Source organism: Dendrobium catenatum, unplaced genomic scaffold (assembly GCF_001605985.2).
Source record: "Dendrobium catenatum unplaced genomic scaffold, ASM160598v2 fragScaff_scaffold_1076, whole genome shotgun sequence".
NCBI lineage: Eukaryota > Viridiplantae > Streptophyta > Magnoliopsida > Asparagales > Orchidaceae > Dendrobium > Dendrobium catenatum.
Genome location: NW_021319538.1, coordinates 340043 through 364536, shown reverse-complemented (window position 1 = coordinate 364536; position 24494 = coordinate 340043). Strand labels below are relative to the sequence as shown.

The 24494-nt window shown below is 33.9% G+C and overlaps 1 protein-coding gene across 1 annotated transcript in view; it reads right to left on the bottom strand.

Annotated features, from left to right (window-relative positions):
• Window positions 1–18950, bottom strand: part of LOC110094549 (protein YELLOW LEAF 1, choloroplastic-like) — a 33847-nt gene extending 14897 nt beyond the window's left edge. The window contains exons 1-2 of the mRNA XM_020819809.2: window positions 18775–18950; window positions 6869–6921 (exon numbers count right to left, since the gene is read on the bottom strand). Coding sequence (XP_020675468.1) covers window positions 6869–6920 — 52 coding nt within the window. The 5' untranslated portion in view covers window position 6921; window positions 18775–18950. The remainder of the gene's footprint in view (window positions 1–6868; window positions 6922–18774) is intronic.
• Window positions 18951–24494: the final 5544 nt, after the last annotated feature.

Here is a 24494-nt window from a genome sequence, read left to right as displayed (position 1 = left end):
TTTTAAAACTTCTTCGAATGACATAGCAAGAGATAAAACTTCATAGTTTTATCTAAATATAAATGAATCTCCACCCAGAAAATCACTGCATTAAGTTGACTACAGCAATGGGTGAAAAATTCTCAAGTCTAATTTATTTCAAAGAGAAATGGATCAAAATGGTCTCTTGACTCTTTATGAAGAATCAAAATGGACCCCAACTATATTAAAGGACTATTTTGATCTCTTAAGTCTTTAAAAAAGAATCAAAATAATCCCATGATCATTTTCCCATATCACAAAACTCAAAGTAGTATCAATTTCTTATGAACAACTCTAGTCAATAGATATATAACCAAATCCTATAGAAAATTAGAAAAACAAACATCATTTTAATTTGCATCATAAAGTTAAACAACAACAACAACAATAACATCAAGCCTTAATCCCACTATGTAGGATCGGCGACATGAATCTTTTTTCTTCGTTGTGTCATGTTAAGAGTCAAATTCTCATTTAAATTTTAATAAAAAAGTTTCTAACCAGATCTTTTTAGATCTACCTCTACCTCTCTTAACATAGATCAAATCCAATACATTTACTCTCCTAACCGGGTCATCGAAAGGCGACGTTTTATATGTCCAAATCATCAGAGCTACTCCAACCTTCTCACGTAGATACTCATTTAACATTTTGTCTCTAATAATGAAGTCACTCATCCACCTGAGCATTCTCATCCCTACAACACTTAACTTATTTTTATGCTTCTATTTTAATGGCCAACATTCTACGCATCATAAATCATTGTAGGTCTTACCACCATCTTGTTTGAGGGGTACTCTTCTATCACACAACAAGCCCGATGCATTCCTCCACTTCAACCATCCAACTTGAATTCTACTAATAATATCCCCACATATTTTACCATCACTTTGAACAATAAACCCTAGATATTTAAAACGAGTACTCTTATCAATGACTAATAAGCACTGCTAATATTCATAAAATGTGCATTTGCAGTGCCACAATTCAGAGAAAAAATGCTAGGGCAATTTCGTGATACTACCAATAATAGATTTTAGGCTTGTCCCCTTCGCTTTCTTCTGCAAAAGTTATGGCACCTATCCTCATTGGACAAATAGCGCTCGCATACAATTTTATTATATCAACAGCAATAAGCATGTGGATGATAGGCTAGAAGTTTACCTGATGAAATGATTTTCTAACACAATTCTGTTGACACAATCATGGTGTTCTGAAGCATCTTTTGAAATAGCCATACAACAAAGAATTACTCATTGCATCTCCAATTAAGGACAAGGGACACAGCACACCAAACTGCTCTAGTCACTGTTTAATTTACAAAAACATGCTTGAATACAGAACTTCACTATATAAAGACATTGAAAAGTCAGGGTCAATATAAATTATCCTGACACAAGGATATAAATTAATATTCCCCCACTAAAACCATAACACAGCTTTTAGTACGAAATATCAAAGTGGAACAACTTTTCTTGAAACAGTTGATAACAACAGCTTTTAAACTTCCCTGTCTAATTTTTAAGAACAATTTCCTTCCCTTAGAATTCTCCTAAGAGTTCAAAAGAGTTGGAATTTTTAATGATTTATATGTCAGGTAACTAAATTGACTATTTGGGTGGAAATTGCATTAATAAAATGGGAATATTGTAGAGGCATTAGAAACAAATATGGATAGACCAAAGAAACATGCTAGAAGTCGCACAAAAAGAATTCGGGAAAATAGAATCAGCAATTAAGCAAAACTTATATAGAAACGAATAAAAAATAATAATTCATAAAACCAGCCCCAAATAATCAGTATAAGGGGCAAATGATGAAGCTGAATCAGCATAGTAATCCAAAACAGGAATATGCGCTTTGAATCATCAGGAGCGATGTCTTCCTAATTTGTTAATTCTAGTAAATTAGCAATTGGCGATGTTATTTTTCATACCAAGAAAGCATGATACTTCTTAAAGAAGATTTTTGCAGTAAAACTAGTAATAAAATACTATACCATTTCAAGTTCATTTGTTAAGCATATCACATTCAGCCACTGGTGGATGGAGGAAGGGGCAAGCAGGGGCACGTGCACCCCCTCAAAAAAATACGGTCTTAATTATATAATTTTATAAGTATTTCTTCGTAAAGGAAGGACAGGCATCATTGTTTTCTTTGTCCCACAAAAATATCCACTCCTTGTGCGTATTTTTTATCTAATTTATTTGATTCATGAATTAGTTACTCAATTCTAAACTAATCAAAAAATAATAAACTTTAACAACAAGATTATTTGATGAGGACATCAGAGATCAGCGGCTATGATCTGGAGCTTATTTGTTTATGTGTTTTATGTACTAGTTTATGTTATATTTCTGCTTTTTTCATTTTACCCCTAGGATTGGTCATGTGGTGTTGTTGCCCGAAGGACAATTTAGTCATTGTTTCTTTTCTCTTCATGAAGCATATTTATAGGCTAGTTCTCTTGTATTTTGGGTGATGAATGACTAATAAAATTCTGAGTTTTCTTTGTCTCCCTCAATGTTGAGTGTTTGAGAGGAGAAGAAAGACCCTAGGTGTGGACAATCGCAATACCCGTCAACCTTTGGAAAGGTCCAAGGTTCGCGGCTCTAATTCTTGTTCCTCTTATTTCCTCTAAGCTTCCCCTCTCCTCCCCACACCACAGGCCTACTCCACCCCCACCGCCCCTCTCACTTTCCCCTAACAACCAACACCATAAACCCGCCGGCCCCTTGGCCATCCACTTCCTCCCACCACCTGTCCCCACCTTGGCTCCACCACCACTCCTCCTACCCAGCCCCATATCACCGGCCATCATCCCTCATCCATCTCATAGCCTCCCATTAATTGTTTTGAATACTTTTCTAATTTAGGAGGACAAAATTTGGAGGGATTTTAAATTCAAATTCAAATATATTTGAATTAATTAATTCCCTAATTTTCCTATCCTAATTAGGTAACTCCTTTAATCCCTTAAATCTAAAATCAATTTCAGATTTCTTTATTAATTTATTTAATTGTTTGGGCCCACAAATCCAAGTAATTAAATCCCTCAAATCCCCCTCCATAGGGCCGGTCACCTCCTCTCTCTCCAATCACATTAATTGGACGCCATTTTAGGCAAGTCTTGAATCTAATCCCAATTTAATTTTAAATTGGGTTGGAATGATCAATCTCATCCCAAACTCCACTTCCCTCCATAACCCCTTCCTTCCTAATTTGGATTATTTTTAATTTAGAAAGAAATTCGAATTCAAATTAATCAAGTTTGAATTTCAAATCTTTCATAATTAATTACACCATATTTAGAAACCTCATTCATTCAATCAATTAATCAATCCTGAAATTAATTTATTAATGGTTCTATAACTCACATACAGTGAACCTAGACACAATTCCCCCTCCTCTCTCTCTTGGCCGGCCCCATGCCTCTCCTCCCCACTTAATTTTCCTTCCAAACTCAGGCCTAAATCAAAGGGAATTAACTCCAGCTCTCCTCCATTGATGTCCACACAGTTTCCCACCCTCCCTTTCATGCTCACGTGCACCCAGTAGGAGGAAACGGCTGAAATTCATCTCCCCAACTAGCTGTCCAGATTTCTGGACAGAGTCTATTTGCTGTCTTGAATTTCTGGACAAATCCTGCACGTTCTCCAAGGATGTCCAAGACTCCTAAGACCCAAAACCTGCTGTCCAGACTTCCTCGGGTACCATCCAGACCTCATGAGTTGTTGTTCAAGACTCCTAGGACTCGAAACCTACTGCTCAGACTTCCTTGGGGTGCTATCCAGAGATCTTGGCTTGCTATTCAGGACATTCCAGCAAAGTGTAGTGCTGTCCAGCCAACCAAAAAAGGGCGGGTTGCTATCTATCAGCAATCAAGAGATCCTTGTTGTCTTCCCATTGGGTAAACTCTCCCTCTCAAATTTCTTATTTTCTTAGTCTACTTCTCGCTTCTGGTTATTTTTGGATTCATAAAGATCATGTTAATTATCCTCCACTAAAACTTAGCAAGCTAGAGAGTTAAGTGAGGGATCCTTGTATTGTGGCTAATCTTATTGTTAATCTAGGGATCTCTTATTGAAAATCATCCATGTATGCAACGTTAGATTAATTGGTTGTTTTACAGTCTTAACTCCTATGCATGTGATTTAGCCTAAGCTTGTTTTATCACTCTTTGTATTTAACTTGTCGTTAAAATCATTATAAAGATATAATTATTGTGGTATCTAAAATTAAGCATGTAAATTCCTTAAGCAATTCATCCATGCAATTATGTTCTACATCATTATTCACATGAATTATGAAGAATATTAGATAATTGTTAGCGAATTTTATAATTTTGATATATATAAATAATATCATGTTGAACTTTATGGCTTTTGTTTATTTATTATTTATAAATTTTATTTATTTAAATTTTGAATAAACTGATATGGTTCATTTGATGTTTTGATTGATTTTTCTTAAATATAAATCGATGCTGCAGGCAAACTAGAAAGAAAGAGTCAATAGAGGAGAACACTAGGACTAGAAGAACAAAACTCGATTCAAACTAGTAAACTGACATCCAAACAAAACACCCAAACAAACCAAAGTCGAACAAACGAAACAAAGTTTAAAAATAAAAACACTATCCTCAAAACAACCGGCAAGCAGTTTCCTCACATGCAACGAAAAGTATGTAAAATAAGATAAGTGCTAAGGGCTTGCAACCAAGGGTCCACCACAGCAACAAGGTCCAACGTCCAACAAAACTCCTCCAGCAAATGTCACCAATTTATGCCTACAAACACCTCCAATAGCTCAAGAAGAATGATAAAAGTGGAGTGGAACTTGCGTAGAGAAGAAGAGATTAGAATCCCAAGACAAAAATAGAGAGGAGGAAGAAAGAATTGGAACGAGCTCTCAAGCTTTTTCAAGAAAGGAGAAGAAACCCTCAGGTTTTGTAGAGATTTTTCTCAAATATTCAACAACCTTTTCATGTCAAAAACATCTCCAATTTATAATAGAAAAGGGGGCAGCCAAACAGCCATTCAACCTCCAACCGAACCAATCAGGTAAGGGGAGATTGAAAGCCACAATTCATTCCAAAACATCACCCGAAAAGGCAACACAAAGAACCGGGTAAAAGCAGCCAGGGGAGAAACCATAGGGGCACAAAGGGGACCGGAACCAACACCCAGCAAGGGAGAAGAACCGGTCACGGGAAACAGCACCAGGAAGAAACCGAGGAGACACAAAGAAGGGGAAAAGGCAAGGAACCACTCCACTTAATGACCTAACAAGAGGAATACCTTTTTATATTAATGAGCTAAACATTAGCTCAAGCATTTATGCGGTAGAACCAAGAAACTTTCAAAGAACATAGCCCAAACCCGAGCAGCCAAGGCCCAACCCGAGAAGCATCAACAGCCCAAAAGACTAAAGAAACCAAGTAGCTAGCACACCCAAGGTTTGTCATGCCCAAGCACTACCTACTCATGATCATTGGATATTTTCCATCATAGGATAGCATAAAAAAACTAAACAAAAATTATAATATTCAAATTACAATAAAAATGAAAGTAAACAGAAATATGCATGCATCAATCAAGCTAACAATAAAAAAAAATAAAAAAGTAAAATTATATCATTATTTATATTTGAAAATTCAAATCAAATTAACCAAATAAGAACAATTTGATTCAATTCTTTAATTTTATCCAAATAATACACACCTATTCTCATATTCTTTCGAGCTTAAAACAAAGAGATGAGGCATACGTATTATTAGAATCATTACAGGCTTTTGAATTTTTTTACTACATTTAATGAAAGATATACTTTGTATTACTATTGAACAATTCAACTGATTTTACTCCATTTAATCAAGCGATTCTTGAAAATCAGTTAAACACTTATATTATGAATATGCGATTTGATGAACAATTTTTTTCATTAAAAGATATAGGAAGTCTTTGTGAGAAAATGATCCAAAGTAAAAAAGGATATTTTATATCGTCTTGAGTATTGAAATTAACATTAGTATTATATGTTGCAACAGCAGAAGTTGAAAGGGCAATTTCTGTCATGAATATTATAAAAAAATTGTTGTGAAATAGGATTGAAATCAATGGTTGAATGATATATAAATTGTTTATATTGAGAAAGAAATATTAGATTGTATTGATAATGAAGTAATCATTCAACTCTTTCAAAATATGAATAGCAAACGTTATAAATTGTATGTATTTTATTATAATACATTTAATATTTTCTCTATTTAAATAATAAATTTAAAAAAAAATTGCCTATGTCAGTCCCAAACCTGAATGAAAAAAGTTGAGGAAAATTAGTCAAGATAAATTTAGGCCCCGCTAAAAAAAATTTTTGGCTCCGCCTGTACATTCAACTTTCTATAGCTGAATATTTGCAAATTCATGCTAAGTAATCTACCTAACTTTCAAAGTTGTAAGTATATTAGTTTCATCAACAACTGGGGACTGCTCTTTTTTACTCATTTTCAGCATTTGTCAATGCAAGAACTAGCAACATTCACACCATTTGAATTCTAAATGTTGCTTCTTCTGATTGAATGGCATCTAAGTCGCTGTTATCAAATTCTTCATAGTGCAAAGAACAAGACACAGAGGTGAAAATGTATTCCTAGTCAACCGTGGGTAGTTCTGTCCAATGAACGAATAAATTAATCTTGCTAAACCTTAATGTCATACATTTAAAGTACAATTCTATGAATAGCTCGAAAAGCAAGAGATTAAGAATTCAATTTCTCAAATACATGAAATATAACCAACAAATGAAAGAACATCTAGGTCAAATCATGGATACATCACTGGCATACCAACTGTTCTCATCAAAATAGGCCTAGAGGAAGTTGCATTTAACAAAGCCATCCTGCAGATAATAGCAAAACAAGAATGAGAAAATGACATATTTTCCATTAAAAAAGAATGGTGTTAACTAAGCAAGTATAATTCAGCTTTCACAAGAGAGAAGTTTTTTTCATAATAGAGGTTAAGAACATGAACCACTAGAATCTATAATGTCATACAACCATCATGCCCATTGCAAATAGAATGCTCAGTGTGCCATGTTTTAGAAGCACAGAAAAAAAAAAAACATACTTTGGAAATAGAAGATAAGGACATTTTTCCTTTTTCACTGTCACCCTTTTTCTGACTTTGCTTAGACCACCACAATCATGTAATCTAGACTGATATTTAATCATAAAAAAGCGAGATAACTTATAATTTCTTCATTTTTTTTCCATATTGACAAGATTGCCGAAATTCATAGTGATTCTAAATTATGAATATGAGGAATAACAAAAACAAAGTGATACAAATGACCAGGAACATGATAGGTAATACTTGTAGAAATCACAATAAACTTAGATGAATTTGAATTTCTGCTAGGTGCGAAATCAAAAATAAGAACGAAGGGGAAACACAAGCGAGAAACGATTATATTGATAGTAGATGGAAGAAAACACACAAGATTCAATGGATCTTCAATTGGAGAGGAGGATCCAGCTCTCCCAATCTCTAGCCAAAACACCCTAAGAATACTCTCAAATTCAACAAACAAGACCTAACCCTAACCCTAGGAAAAATACCCTACTTACTCTTTTTTTTCATCACTTTCCTAACTCAAGAAGTTTTGGGAATTTTGTCCGTCGGCATGTTTGTTGTCTTTAGTTTGCAGAACATGATATTTCTAGCATTGTTTCATATATATAGTAAGGTTTTCAAGCATAGATAAGCATTAAATAGTCCGATTTGCATCATATTAGGACAGCAATTTTTAAAAGGAGCCAGGCAGTTCCATCTTTCAGCAACAGGAGCATTGCAGATATATATATATGAACAACTAGCCTACCGTTCGAAGACTTCTTTTTTCTAATTAAAATAACTTGCAATAAACAAGTTTCTCTTTATATTTTTTTTTTTTTTCCTTTACAAATGGCTACTTAAATTTATATTTTAGGCAGCTCACCCATTGATTGGGCAAGTTAGCCCTTCATTTTTAATTTCACCCAACATCTTATTTAAAGAGCACCGGCGTCATCTCTTTGAATTGCCGACAACAAGCAGCTGCCCATTTACTCTTTAGTTTTTTTTTTTCTTTTTTTTCTTTTTCTTTTTTTTTCTTGTAAGGTAATGTGCTATTCAGTTTTATGATAGACCGGTCCAAATAGGACCGGTTCTCTATTATCAGAGATAGAACAAGCAGGTTCCGCCCCCCATGCTTGCCGCCTCATCTATGTGGGGTCCACTAGCTTAATTAAAAGAAAATTAAGGGGGTTTTAGGAGAGAAAATTCAAATAGAATGGACTTTTTTGGGATTTACCTAAAGATTGTATGCTTAAGTATGTTTTGGGGATTAGGGTTAGGTTTTCATGTGGTTTTTTCTACAGTTAGTTATTTTCCTGGTTTCTTGTGTGGGCTCTAGCAGCGTCAAGAGAATTGGAAAAGCCGGATCTTCCTCTCCAATTGAAGATCCAACTCTATCTTGTTATTTTCTTTCTTCAATTAAAGTTTTGGTGTGTTTCTCTTTCTCAAATCATTGTGTCGTTCATTGGTTTTTGCTGAGATTGCATCTAATAACTAACTTTTTTTTATCTAATAACTAACATATTAATTTCTAGTTAAGTAATAGATATAAGATATCATGTAAAATAATGTTTTAATGTTAACTTATTAATAGTTTGATTAATCATCTAGGTACATCTTTTTTATTAGATATTACTAATAATGGATATGCTTGTTGTGATGGTGAATGAAGTTATTGGCCTGTTTATTTGAGTGCATCATTTTTTGAGTTCTGATTGGATTATTTTGAATCATCTAATATATCACTACTTCATGTAAAGAAATACGAGATCTCACAATATTATTAGCAGATAAAACACACTTATTTATGCAATACTACGGATTAAGATACAATCATCCAAGCTTGAAATGTCTCTTCACATATATACTAGTGATGACACTACCAGTAGATACGAAATATTAGACAGTGATTCAAGCATATATTCCAGTAGCAAAAAAGAAGCTTATAAAAGAAATACGTAGATGTAAGGAATAATATTATAATGATAGTCTTAAGATAATTTCTCATCGTACTTTTAACAATATTAAAACAATTGATGCAAAGTTGGCAAATAATATTTTCACACATACAAACAGATGAGCTCAAGAATGGGGTGTAGATTAAGCGTGTGATCCTCTAAATGAAAAAGTTATTCTTGCCACTTTTGAAGTTGGCATGATATTTGCAACTAAAGATAACCTTCAATGCACATTAATAAATCGGTTCATCATCAAGAATGTCAAATATCAAAAGAATATATCAAATAAGTGAAGATTAACTATTTAGTGTATCATGCAAGTTGACACTTGAAATCTATGTCGGTGGCATTTGCATGCTCCGAAAAGTCAACAATTTGGTAATGCTTCAAGAATATCTAGTATAGGCAAACTTCACAATCGCACTCACTTATTTTAAATTTGAATGACCATAATTACAGATCTAAATTTATATGTCAACACATTACAGCCACATATCAATCACATCTAAATCTTAAACCCAAGAAAATTATAGGATTGATGGAGGCTAAATTTAACATTAAAAACTGTTACAATAAAGCATAGGATGCAAGACAAAAGGCAATCAAGTCTATTTTTCGCAGTTGGAAAGAGTTATAACATTCCATTTATATATTTATGGAGGTTCTGTGTTGCACTCTACCTAGCAATGTGTATGAAATTTAAAAAATTATCAAAAATCATTTTCATTGTACGTTTTGAGTTTTAGGTCATTTATAACTGGTTGGGCATTATGCTGACTTGTACTTAATCTAGAGAGTACATTTCTACAAGGAAATATATAGCAAAACATTGTTATCTAATGTTGGCATTGGTTCAAATAATGCTCTATTCATCTTAATATTTATTATCGTTCAGAACAAAAGCAATGACTCACGGATCTAATTTCTTAGACAATTGTGAAGAGATTTGTGCATAAATTTTATAGACATTCCGGCTTTGTTCGCAAGTGCGATGAAACATCTCCATGGACAGCTCATCGAAATGTTTATACCATCCATGAGAAAATTTCATAAAATTTCAAGGAAATCTTACAGACCACTGTGGTACAAGTTTCAAAAAAAAATCCAAAAAATGTTAGGATTACTTGAAATTTTCTCATAAATGGAGTAAACAATAAAGATGTCTAGCCCATGAAAATATTTCGCAGCACCAACAAACCAAGACAGAATATCTATTAAAAATTATGCAACAGTTCTTTTGCAACTGAACAGGAGTTATCAAATCATTTAGTGCTCTGAGAAATCATATCCATTAGTCATTAGTTTTTTCTCAACAATGATAAATAATAAGGGGAAGAGATATTAACATCAATAGTGGAGAATAATGTTCCCCTGTAGGTATGCCCCATCCAAACTAAGTACGAACAGACAAAATATCCAACCAATTACATTATCCAAAATCCCAAAACAGACAATGAAAATGATGATTGCCCATAATTTAAATTTATACACATCGCCATGTAAAGCAATGCATGACCTTCATAAATGTATAAATAAAAATATATGAATCCACCAAGCTGTAAGAAAATGAATTTGATTTCCTTCTATCAAGCATCTCATGCTTTAATGTAGGATTTTTAATATTAAATTTAACATATATCCGTCCTATAATAAATATTGAAGTATTTATTTATGATCTTCCATTTTGATTTTGCTTAGCATACAGTATTATTTATAAATTATTCACCCTTAATATTTAGTATAGGTTAACTTTAACTCTAATTTTGTATTTATTATAACTTATTAAATAATAAAATGGAGCATCATAACCAATGTAATCTCACATATACTAGCACAACCTAAATTACTCTGACATTTAACTTTAGTGTTAACTTTAACTATTATTTTCGGCCATCGGATCAAATTGAAATAATTTTCAATAGTTGAGGGACTAAATTGGGGCAATGCGAAACCTACTAATAGTCAGGGAACTATTTTGAAGTATTGGTTTAATCAAATAATTAAATTAATTGAACTAAAATTTGGTTTGATGTTATTGTTCTCTTAACTAATGCATAGTGCTTTCCCCTCCCATACTAAAACAAGCATGCAACCGCAAATTTGGATTTGGGTGGCAATGATGGTTTTAAAGGATGATATATATATATATAAACAACGTTGGATTGAGGTTGGTGAGACTTAGAGCTTCATGAGTAATCAATTTGATGAAAAGGGGTGTTTTTAAAAGTTATTTTTTATTAAAATTTTGAGTTGATAGCTGAAAGTTTTTTTTTTTTTTTTGTAATATGAGAAAATTGGTGATTTCTTAAATTGTCTATAAGAGATTGAGGTTCTATGGTGATTGATGCGCATAAACCTGTGCTGGAGTCAAACAACCAATTGTTGTGAGATACTCAACCATTAACAACAACAACATCAAGCCTTGATCCCACTACGTGAGGTCGGCTAAATGAATCCTTTTCTCCTTTGTGCCCTACTAGGATTAAATTTTCATTTAAATCTAATAAAGAAAGATAATTTATAATATTTTATAACCAAGCCTTTTCAGGTCTACATCTACCTTTCTTAACATAAGCCAAACCTAATACATCTACTTTCCTAACTAGTTCATCGAGAGGCCGTTGTTTTATGTGACCAAATCATCTAAGGTAACTCTCTCTAATCTTATCTTCCACTGGAACTACTCCAACCTTTTCACGTATATGCGCATTTCGTATCCCGTCTCTAAGAGTAAAACCACTCATCCAACTGAGCATCCTTATCTTTGAAATACTTAATATTATGCTTCTCTTTTAATGGCCAACATTCTGCGCCATAAAGCATTCCAGGTATCATCACCATCTTATAGAATTTTTTCTTAAGTTTGAGGGATACTCAACCATGAAAGGGAGCGATATATTCTTAAGTCCATTGCTTGTTAACTCCGTACAATATACTATTGGACTTGTATATAATGCTAGAGTACATATTAAGCTTGTCAATATTTGACCCTTATTGTTCATGCTTCCTTGCATAAAGTCATTACATGTTATCTTAATATGATACAAGTCACATGATCTATCATGCATAGTCAAGTATCTAGATGCACTTTCACATATTGGCATGCATATACCTTGGAATATATCTAGTTTATTTGACCTAAAGTACTTGCAAGTTGAGACATTTTGTTCATTCTATGATACGTTGATGTAATTTTAAATAACATGTTCATAATAATCCTATATATATTTAAATGATTTGTGATGCTAATGCTTAGCCTCTAAAGTGTTAATAGGCTTAGCCTCTAAAGGAACCAAAAGGGGTTGCCAAACTTTCGAAAATTATACGTTGGAGTAATCCAAGCATTATTGAAGAGTTATTTGAAAACTTCTATGTTGGATCAAATATAATCCTTATCAAAGGTTCAAGATATATCTCCATCATACTTGTCAATCACCAATAGCTCACCAAGCACAAAGGTCCTCGTGGAGCCATAACATATGACGCAACGTGCATTCTTTTAGACATAGCACAAAATATTAAAAAATTATGAATAAAATACAGATAAATGCAACTTTCTTTTGGATATATAATAATAATCCAGGTAACTAATAATAAAATGTGTACACAAGAAATTTTTGGATAAAAAAAAGAAATTAAATAGAAAAAAAATATTCAACAAAAAAGGACTCAAAATCAAAAAGGCTACAAAATAAAACAATAAAATATCATCAAATTTTGCAAAACTTTGTATAATGTAGTATAGATCAATGAACATGAAATTTAAAAAGAAATCATGAAGGAAAACCAAATGAGTAAAAATAAAAAGCTCAAGGATTACGAAATATCTAATAATCTACTTTTATCAAGCACTTATTCGTCAAAGATGGTTTGACCATTTAGCTTCGGCAAGTGCATTTGAACCTTTGTCGAGCCCTTTTCCTTCATCGAGGATGGTTTGAGCATTCAACTTCAACTAGAGTTTTGAGTAAGACAAGATAAACAAACATGATTTGATACTTGTCACGCAACATCCGAGGAAAAAGACAAATGATCAAAAGATTATTTGAAAGAGGAGACGCTTTACATGCGACATTCAATGTGGCCGTTCTCAAGTCAAAGTCAAAAGAATTAGAGAGACAGATGTTGCAGGAGACGAAGATACGAGAGTTTCAGACTTTAGGATTGTTTGATACCCTAATACTCTAATAAACTTTAATTGGAATAAATAAAACTAATAAATATATAATAAATAATAAAAGTATTTATTTTGGACCCTAAATTATAAAAATTAAAATAGTGAGTGCTACAAGAATATTTTGCCATGCAATATTGCCCGTGCATGGCACAAATAGCAAGTGTCATTTTCATGCCCTGCACCACACCAAGCAAATAGCTTCAACAATGTGTCACTACACCATGTTCTATGTCACATGCTATTTTGCACTGCAAGATGCTAGCAGACTAGTGATTGCCTTATGATGTATGGATTATTCTAATATAGGCCACTGCCTTATATATGTGCCAAAATCTAAGAAATCGTTACATAATAGTATAACACTTCTACGACTAATAAAAGTATGAATGAGAACATAACATAAAAATAAAACAAAAAATTTGACACTAGTATTTCACTAGCATAGGATATTGAATGATCGAATATTGGATTCGACTATAGTTTCATTTCTTTGGCTGCTGCTTGATTTCTGCGGCTGGCTGCTTGGTTCCGTACTGGGCTGCTCGGTTCTGCGGTTCTCTGCTTGGTTCCGTGGGTTTTCTACTTGGTTCTCGTGAACTCCCTTCTCTGTTTTGATGTGCCGTTTGGGAATTGATGAAGTGGCTGTTGACCTTTCTTTTCCCTAAATCTAATTGGCTTATTTGGATGTGTTATGGCTGTTTGGTTTCCCTCTTTTGCCTATATATAGAAGATGTTTTTGGATGGTTGAGGATGATGAAAATTATGATTTTTGGAGATAAAACCAGAGGGTTTTTTGGAAAAGCTTGAGAGCTTTGTCCAGTTCTTCTTCTTCTTTAGCTTGGGATAACTTGCGAGTTACTCCCCTACTTCAACTAGTTTTCTAATCTCTTTCGTCTCTCCGCAAGTTCCCTTCCACATGTATCTTTCTTCTCAAAGCAACGAATGGAATGCAACTTTAGGTGTTCTTAATTTGTCTTTGTGTCAAGTTTATAAGTGTCAAGAGTTGTAGGAGTCTTTTATTATAAAAAGTTGTGTTATTTATTATTTTGTCTATTTTGTGTAATTTTCTTTATCCTAGTAAGGTATTGTTTTTCTAGCAAAAAAATTAGGGGCCTCCTAATTTTTTTGCTTACTTTTTGCTTGCATCAAATTGGTATCAAAACAAGTTCTTATCCCGGTCTATCGAGTAAAATATGGGTAAGTCATAGCAGTTGTGTGAATCTTGTTTTGTTGAGTTTTTTAGAAAAATGGAAAATCAAAATCAGCCAAATAATCCGGTGGTGGAAGAAAATCATCCAGAAGATCGTGAAGTCCAAATTCCAATGGATAGATGGGTTCCAACGGAAGAAAGTTCAACTGATCCGCTACAAAATGAGTTGCACAAAATTCAATATCACATGTTCTTATGTGATGAGAAATTCGAGAAAGAAAAAGAAGAAATCCTGAAGAAATCCGAGGCTAAGATTCAAGAGTTAGATGCACTCCCACCGTCTCCTCGGATCAAATCAAAAGACAACTCATCGGGAGATAATTTTTTCAAGTAGGGGAGGATGTAGGCAAGGGAGGTCAAATCAAATCCTAAATTTTGGTTTTGACTTCTCTTGGGCTTGCTAGCTCATTAATATTTTGAGCTAAAATCTAGCTCATTATGAGCTGTTTTTTGGTTCATTTATTGAAGAATTATTAGCTTCATTCCCCTTTTTCCTTTGTCGCTTTGGTTTCTTCGTGTGTCTCTTTGATTTCCCCCACTTCTCCTCCCCTTTGTCTTCTCGTTTTCCTGTGTTGGTTGATTGTCCTGTGGCTTTATCCCTTTGGTTCCCATGGCTGCTGCTTGGTTTCTGCGGCTGGCTACTTGGTTCCGTGCTGGGCTGCTCGGTTCCGCGGTTCTCTGCTTGGTTCCCGTGAACTCGCTTCTCTGTTTTGCTGTGCCGTTTGGGAATTGTTGAAGTGGTTGTTGACCTTTCTTTTCCCTAAATCTAATTGGCTTATTTGGAGGTGTTATGGCTGTTTGGTTTCCCTCTTTTGCCTATATATAGAAGATGTTTTTGGATGGTTGAGGATGATGAAAATTATGATTTTTGGAGATAAAACCTGAGGGTTTTTTGGAAAAGCTTGAGAGCTTTGTCCAGTTCTTCTTCTTCTCTAGCTTGGGATAACTTGCGAGTTACTCCCCTACTTCGACTAGTCTTCTAATCTCTTTCGTCTCTCCGCAAGTTCCCTTCCACATGTATCTTTCTCAAAGCAACGAATGGAATGCAACTTTAGGTGTTTTTAATTTGTGTTTGTGTCAAGTTTTATAAGTGTCAAGATTTGTAGGAGTTTTTTTTTATAAAAAGCTGTGTTATTTCTTATTTTGTCTATTTTGTGTAATTTTCTTTATCCTAGTAAGGTATTGTTTCTCTAACAAAAAAATTAGGGGCCTCCTAATTTTTTTGCTTACTTTTTGCTTGCATCAAAGTGTCATTTTCATGCCCTGCACCGCACCAAGCAAATAGCTTCGACAATGTGTCACACTACACCATGTTTTATGTCACATGCTATTTTGCACTGTATGATGCTAGCAGACTAGTGATGACCTTATGATGTATAAATGATTCTGATATAGGCCACCGCCTTATATATGTGCTAAAATCTAAGAAATCGTTACATAATAGTATAGCACTTCTACGACTAATAAAAAGTATGAATGAGAACATAACATAAAAATAAAACAAAAATGTTGACACTAGTATTTCACTGGCATAGGATATTGAATGATCGATATTGGATTCCATTATAGTTTCATTTATTGCATACTTTCATGTTTACTTCTCATGATTGCGTCCTTTGCTCAATCAATTATCAGAACATGCCTAGAGTAGGTGTTTCTAGTCATGCTATGGATTTTGATGCCCATGTAAGCTCAAATGACCAGCATGGCATATTATTTTCTCTCTTATTTTCTAAACTCTGTATTACACTTGTCTATCCCATTAAGCTTTATAGCTCACTAGATATTACTTTAGTTATTATTTCCACTAAAGGAAAAGACAAAGTTGGGCCCTAAGTGAGGTGATCGGATTTTGTCTTTCCATCAAGTGATTTTTTTGTATAGTATTGATGTATCAAAGGAGAAGCATGTTTATGACATATATTTAAGATAACTATCACGTGTTTGAATATATGTGATCTTGATTAGAGGCTCAGTTGTTTGCTCTAGATAAAGTTTTACCATTCATACTTCCATATTGATGGCTGTATTGGATTTAGTCGATGATCATGAATTGCAATTTAGGGCAATCCAGGAAGATAGGTTTTTCTACCCACAAGATTTTGTTTGATAAAAGATAAGATGGGTATTAGAGGGAAATGTGACTTCTTGAGTTGTCAGGCTCTATTATGCTTCATACTTTATTGAAAGGTGTGCGGCATGACAAACTTGTATCAGAGCTTTGGTTTGAAGTTATATGGAAGCATGACTGAATTTAGAAATAAAGTTAAAAATGCGATTGAAGTTAGATATTATCACTACAGAGTCATAGGTTAATCTAACCTGAGGTTAGTCGATCTAGCTAAGTTCAAAGGCAACCCGTACATAACATGATCCTCATATAAATATTTTGTAAAGGATTAATAATTTGTGTATTCACAGATAATAATGTCTGAAGAGATACTAGGAAGGATAATTAGTCAAACTTTCAAGCAAACAACAGAAATTGATTTACATGTTTAAGATAAGCCACAGAAAAGAGGAAGAGTTGAAAATAGAGCAATTGAGGAGACTTCACCTAAAGAATTACATTATATCATGAACTTGATTTCTAAGGAAGTTGATAGAATGACTTTGGTTAAAAAGACATCTCAAATAGTGGACCAAGATTTGAGTTTGGCAATGAGTTTGGCAATGAGGTGGGCCAACACTTGAAGGAAATTTCAATTGAAACTGCTAGCAATAAAGGAGCATATTATCCAACAATGGTTTTGGATTGGTTGATGAAAATAGAAAAAAAAAATCAATGGTATATTTCGTCCTAATAATAAGGCAGTGATATCGATAACTTGGTGTTAAAAGGGGAAGCTCAAAGTGGTGGTAAGCACAACAGTGTGAAAAGTTTGAAATGATGCATGTTACAATGAATGAATGGGAAGACTTTACAAAAGTGATTAAGGACTAGTTTGTTCCACCAATAGCTAGACTAATAATGCAAGAGAAATTCTTTAACTTGATTCAAAATCAAAGACAAATAAGCAATATGAGATAGAGATTAATAAAAGTACTATAGATTTCTAAGTGATCTGTGAAATCAATTAAGATGTTCTTTAGCTTCTTTTAACATTAATGATTTTTCAATTATAATGGAGAGAGCTAGAAGTATTGAGCATGAGTTGATATCAATAAATCATAACTTCTCTTAAATTTAGGGTTAATTGCCCTCTGAAAGTATTCAGCATGAGTTGATATCAATAAATCTTAACATCACTTCAATTAATGTATATCTTTCCATCCATATAGATGCCCAAAGAATGATTGGAAAGTAGAAAACCCTGTGGTTAAAGTTAATGAGTTTTCAATTTTAATGGAGAGAGTTAGAAGTATTTAGCATGAGTTGATATCAATAAAGCGTAACATCTCTTCAATTTATGGTTAACTGCCCTCTGAAAGTATTGAGCATGAGTTGATATCAATAAATCTTAAAATCTCTTCAATTAATGTACATCTCGCCATCCATGCAGATGCCCAAAGAATGATTAGAAAGTAGAAAACCCAGTGGTTAACATTAATGAGTTTCCAATTTTAATGGAGAGAATTATAAGTATTTAGCATTAGTTGATATCAATAAATAGTAACATATCTTCAATTTATGGTTAACTGCCCTCTAAAAGTATTGAGCATGAGTTGATACCAATAAATCTTAACATCTCTTCAATTTATGTATATCTCTCCATCCATGTAGATGCCCAAAGAATGATTGTGAAGTAGAAAACCCAATGGTTAACCACGCTTTGATATGGTGGATTATGGTAGCATTAGAATATATGAATGGAAAAAAGAAATGCCAAAACCCATTACAAGAAATACATATCTATAGGCATATGATTAGAACATCTGGTAGAAATTTATAGAGGGTTCATAAACCAAAGTAATCAAACACGAACTATAACATGCTCAACAAATCAGGGGAAAAAATAAAGAATGTCGCAAGATTTTACGCACATGGCAAGACTGAGTTTTCAATCAAGATATAAAAACATAGACGTAAGGATATCCGTAACACAAGATCGACTTTGGCTTAAAACATCTTGACTGCTAAAACTTTGCTTCAACTAAGAAATCCATCCTAACGCTATTAATTTCTTCATAAGCAACTATGGACTCCAACCTAAGGGGCTGTTTGGTAGCGGGATTTAAGCAGGATTTAAGCCGGGTTTATCGAATTTACGAAATCCGGGATTTACTAAATCCCGTCGTTCGGCCGATTTAAGGGATTGCCGGCGGCCTTATTGTGGAGAAAGATGTTACCTTCGCAGCGAGACTTCCAATCCGACGGCGTCGAACGAGGCGAAGAAGCGACGAAGAAATGGCCGCGAGGAGAAGTAACAGCAACGAAACGCTACTTCACGCGAAGCGAAGCAGCAACGAAAAGATTGGCCGCGGGGAGAAGGAAAGCAACGAAGAAATTGAGAAATTTTAAAGCAAATCCTATCATTTAAATTAGAAATTAATTTAATTTATCTTAACTACTATAATATAAAATATTAAAATTAACTAGATAATTAATGATATAATTAAAAATTAAATTTATATTTAAGAATACTTAAACAATTACTTAAAAATTATCATTACAATTAATAATCAAATAATTAGTTATGTAAAATAATAATTAAATAATTAAATAGAAGTAAATAAATAATTAATATTGTAATTTACGAGATGTATGTGAATTAATAATTAATTATAAGTAATAGAATACTTAAATAATTAATTAAATACTTAATAGTATACTTTCTTTTGGAAATTTTGGGGATTAATAGTATACTTAGTAAATAAAAATAATTTTATAGTACTTAAAAGGACTCACTCGGGAGATCGGAATGAGCTTATCACTGGAGCATAGCGGACCTCCTCTGCTCACTTCTTCCAAGTAGTCGCCCTCTCTTATGTGAGCAACCTCAAAAGTTCCTATATTAGTTGAACGAATCCTTGTTCATCGGTCAAATTTAAATCTCTTATGCGAGACCTATCGAAAGTCAAGCTTATTGAATCCTATAATATTCATGGCTGTGGTGAAGTATATATTTAAACGTTTTAGCTTTGTACGAAGATCCAACACACAATCAGATGAGAGAGAGAGTGCAACATTTATAAGAGACACCAAGATTTTTACGTGAAAACCCCTGAAAAAAGGTAAAAACCACGAGTCCAGACTCAAGTTGAATGAATCCACTATTGCTTGAAATCAATTACAAATGAGGTTCTTTCTTGGAGGGAAGGTCTTGATTTGATGTAGCAAATATACATCATACTAAGTACATTACATGGTGGAAATTGGAAGAATCCAAATTGACATGTTTATTTAGTCGACAAGACCAAAGGTAAAAAAGACTATTATCTGACGACAGAGGTCTAAAGGACAATAGTCTGAGAAGGAGGTCAAAATAACGGTGGTCAGCGGGCAACAGAGGTCGAAAAGACCTTTGTTGGGTGGAAGTCCAGCATTAGTTGGTGACCGGGTGAAAAGTCGGTGTCAGGTAGAAGTCTAAGGAAAGTTTGACGACGGGCAAAAGTCCGACGACGGGCGAAAGTCCTGCGTCGAGTAGAAGTTCAGCATCTGGTAGAAGTCTGATGACTGGCAGAAGTCAGTCGATAAGTAGAAGACTGGCATCATGTAGAAATCTAGCGATGGGAAAAAGTCTGGTGTCAGGTAGAAATCCAATGACAGATAGAAGTCCGACGACGGGCATAAATCAGGCGACCAGTGGATGTTCGGTGTCTGGAAGAAGTCCGACGAAAGTCTGGCGACTAGCAAAAGTCCATCGAAAGGCGGAAGTTCGGCATCAGTCGGCTTCCAGGTGGAAGTCTGTCTGTGGTCGAGGAGTATGGTGGCAAGAGAACTCAAATTTCTCTTCTTTCTTCTCTTCCTTGGTTCTTTGCTTGAGCCTCATTCCTTTCCCCCTTTCGGGATCCCTATATATGAGAAATGATGAGTCTATTTATAGTTTTTTTATAGCAGCATGACTAGTAAATAGGAGGGGTATCAAGAGTAATTTGGTAGTGGTTTGAATGGACGGATGATGTTGAATCCCTTGATTGCGGACCGTTTATTGGACATTTGAATGCCTTAGTGATGTAAGAATTTGACGATCTTGAGCTTGTTGGATTCATCTAATCGAGACGCTAGATTCGACTATAAGCATGTCACGTTTGGAAACCATTTGATAATCCAAATTATGGTTTTACTTACCCTTCCAAATATGCTTCGAGTCTTCGATTTGGACCCATTTTGGCTCGAATTGAGTCAAATTTGGTGTCTTTGGGTTTGAATTTCTCAGATGTTCAGTTCGGCTATAAGTTTGCTAAAATCGGAGATCAAATGGTCTCCAGTTTAATTTTTGAAGTTCCCAACTTGATTTTTGTCTCGAGATTTGTGTAGATCAAGATAATTTTTTTTATTACATATCAAAGCTAAAGACACACATCTTAACCACATGACTTTAATAAAGCTTTTAATTTCTTCATTCAAGATAGAGGTATGTTTGTTAACTGGATTTAAACAGGATTTATTGTATATCCTGCCAAAGGTCGAAAGGCCAAAATAATTTCTATAGGTTTAATAAATCTTGTTTTACCTCCAATTCAACCAAAATCCGGGATTTACTAATAGAAATAATAGAAAGAAAATTGTAGATGGTTAATATTGTATGGATGATTGAAGGGATTTAGATGAATAGAAAGAATACTCGTCGCTGCCTTTACGAGCAAGCTCACGTAGCAACTTCCTCGCTTCATTTTCGAGCAGCGTTTGGTAGGAGCCGAAAGAGGAGAAAGATGTTAATTATAATTAAAATGTTTATTTAATTGTTTTAAATATAAATTATTATTTAGTTTATTAAATAAACAATTAATTAATAATTAACTTGTACACTCATGACTGCTTGTGCAAGTACCTTCTTGCATGTATCTAACATGTCACATTCAGATCGCACCAAAGAAGGATTCCCTCTAGAGGTGTCAATTACTAACCCAACCCGATAACCCGACCATAATCCGATATGAAAAATCAAGGTTCGGGTATACCATTTTAACAAATGGGTCAGTTTTGAGTTACAAATTTTGACCCATTTGAAAAAATGGGTCGGGTCCCACTAACTCGAATTTGACCCAAGTTTCGTCTGACCTCGCTAGTATGCCCAATCACCCCCGTATAGGCTCCTTGCTCTACAATCGTGCACCATCACTATCATGCTATAGGCACTTGCACCCACACCTACGCAAACGGAGGGTTCCCTCCTCTTTCAGGACAATTTGTTTGAAGGGTTCACTCGGGAGCTTAGAAGGAGCTTCTCACCAGAGCACAAATGGACATCCTCCGCTCACTTTCTCCAAGAGTTGCCCTCCCCAATGGAGGCGACCTTAGAAGTTTCCTATTTTAGTTGGATAAATCCTTGTTTAACTTAGTCAAAGACAAATCTCTTATGTGAGACCTATAAAAAATCAAGCTAAAAATACGCATCTCATCCACAAGAAATCTCTCATGGCCATGTCATCACTGAGCTTAGAGATCAACATCAAATCATCACTCGCCCCCTCTCTCTCTAACAAGGCAATCTCAAATCCGCTTCCCACCTCACACCTACGCGATCTCTAAACGCCCATGGGAATATCTCACCCACATTTACTCCCATAAGATCGCCACACCACTCAACATAGCTACCTGAGTTACATCAAAGACTGACAACATGGCTATTGTACCCCGTACGCACTCTACTTTAACTCTTTGAACCCTATAAATATGAGGAGGTGGTACAAAACAAAAACGAATATGAAGAAAAGAAAAAGGAGAAGAGGATATACACCATTCAAAACCTCAATCCCAACAACAAGAGATGATGTTACTTCGATCAAACAAAGAGAGATAGAGAGATCTTATTTTACCAAGTTTAGCTTAAGCTCAATAAGATTGAGCTCTCCCCATCCCTCTCATTCTTGTATTTTTGGTTGTGATAATAAAAATGCTATACAAATCCATCCTCTCACTTTCCCCCATTCTTTCGGCCTTCATCATCCTCGCACACAGATCCTCAGCTATAATAACTCAAATATTTAAAAATGAACTTATTTAAAATATATAAAAATTTTGATCAGGAAAGCACAACGGTGCTGGCCATGGAGGAGTAATAACACCCTAAAATATTGATACGACTAGTTACTCTTTGTTCTACAATAACTTTGAAGCCAACATCCAGCACATCGGCATTGGGTCATGAGTGCTACGACGCTAGACACTGAAATAAGTTTTTATATATATTTAATCTAAATATCTTCCATCACCTCACTCCCTCCCTCACTCTAGTTTGCTTGGGTATGAAGGAAAGGAAAGATGAGGGGAAGATAAGGGAGAGAGAGAGAGAGAGGAAGTTATCTAGGGCTGTTTCATCTAACGCTCTTGTTATGAATTTTTTTCTATTTGAAGTAAGTCACTATATTCTTACTCAAATTTTTTATGGTTTTCATTTCTATGACTTTAATCTTAAAAAAATTGAAAAAATATATTTTTTTCTTTTGATTATTAAGTTTTTACCGTATAACTTTTTTGTATATGATATATATGATATTCATGAGCATTTTGACTGTAATATTATTGAATTTCACTTGGTAAACTTGAAGTTATGATTTTCTAAAGTAATTGCATAGTATAATGATGGTATGATAAAGACTTTTACTAATTGTTTGAAAGTTGGGGTGTAAATAAAGATTATTGACCAACCAAACGATGGTTGGGGTGGAAGGATGGAAACACCATATTAAAGGTAGAGATGTCTTGTCTTACTCTTTATAATTATGATACAATAAAAAATACTACTGTGAATTTTATATGTGAATAGTTTTACGATTGATAACTATTGAAGTGTGTATAAATTTACCCTGAAATTGATAGCACTGCCCTAAATATATTATTATGTATATTTATGAGACGTGTCAGATCATATTTATGCATATTAAAAGTGTTGATGTTTTTGTGTTTGTGTGATTAAAACTATGTGAAAGAAGGAAATGTTGGTGGTTGATTATTGATGCTTATGTGCATTTAAGTTGGTGTACATGGGCCTTATATTGAATGAATGAATGGTGGCATGTGCTTGGAGTCATAAGGGTCTAATGTTGTTGTGATATGGATTGGGAGTCAAAATGGCCTCATACTGATGTGCCGTACATAGGGAGTCATAAGGCTTGATTCTGTATCTGTAAAATGTTGGAGGGTATAAAAGCCTAGGAGAAGACTTATTTAATGTGTCACTAGAGATTTATATAATGTGTTTATTTTTACTATAAGTGAATATGCATTATTTCAACTATTTGATTGAATTATTATGTTGACATTGAACTGAAAAATAGTTAAACATCTTATGTGAGAGACACTATAATTAGTGGCGCTACATTAAGTTGAAAATTTCTTTACAGATAATATATTTTACTATTTATTTGATGATAGAGTAATATGTTTATTTACTAATTTATTCATCATTAAAAATTTGTGTAGATTCTATGTAGCTTACAAAGTTATGATTTGCTCATACTTGCTCTTCTCTACATGTGTTAATTTTAGGTCAGAGAAAGAGAAATAAGCATGTTGAGCAGATAATAGTTGCAAATTTCAGGTATTTGGGTATGTCTTTGTGTTAGTATATTATTTTTCCAATCATGTATTTTTTATAATTATATGATGATTTTGTATCATGATTATTTTAAATGGATATTTTGACTGTATGACATTTTAGAGATGAGTGAAAAATATTAATGAGTTAATTTTCCGTGCGCCAATATGAAGTGAAAAATATTAATGAGTTAATTTTCCGTAAGTCATAGTTTGCAAGTAAAAACTTTAATGTCCATTACAACATTCTTTTATATGCACATGTACTAGATCTTCATTAAAAAAAAAAAAAAACTATAGTTTTAATTTCTTACTATATCATCATGAACATCCTAGCAATTAACACCTTTATATATATATATATATA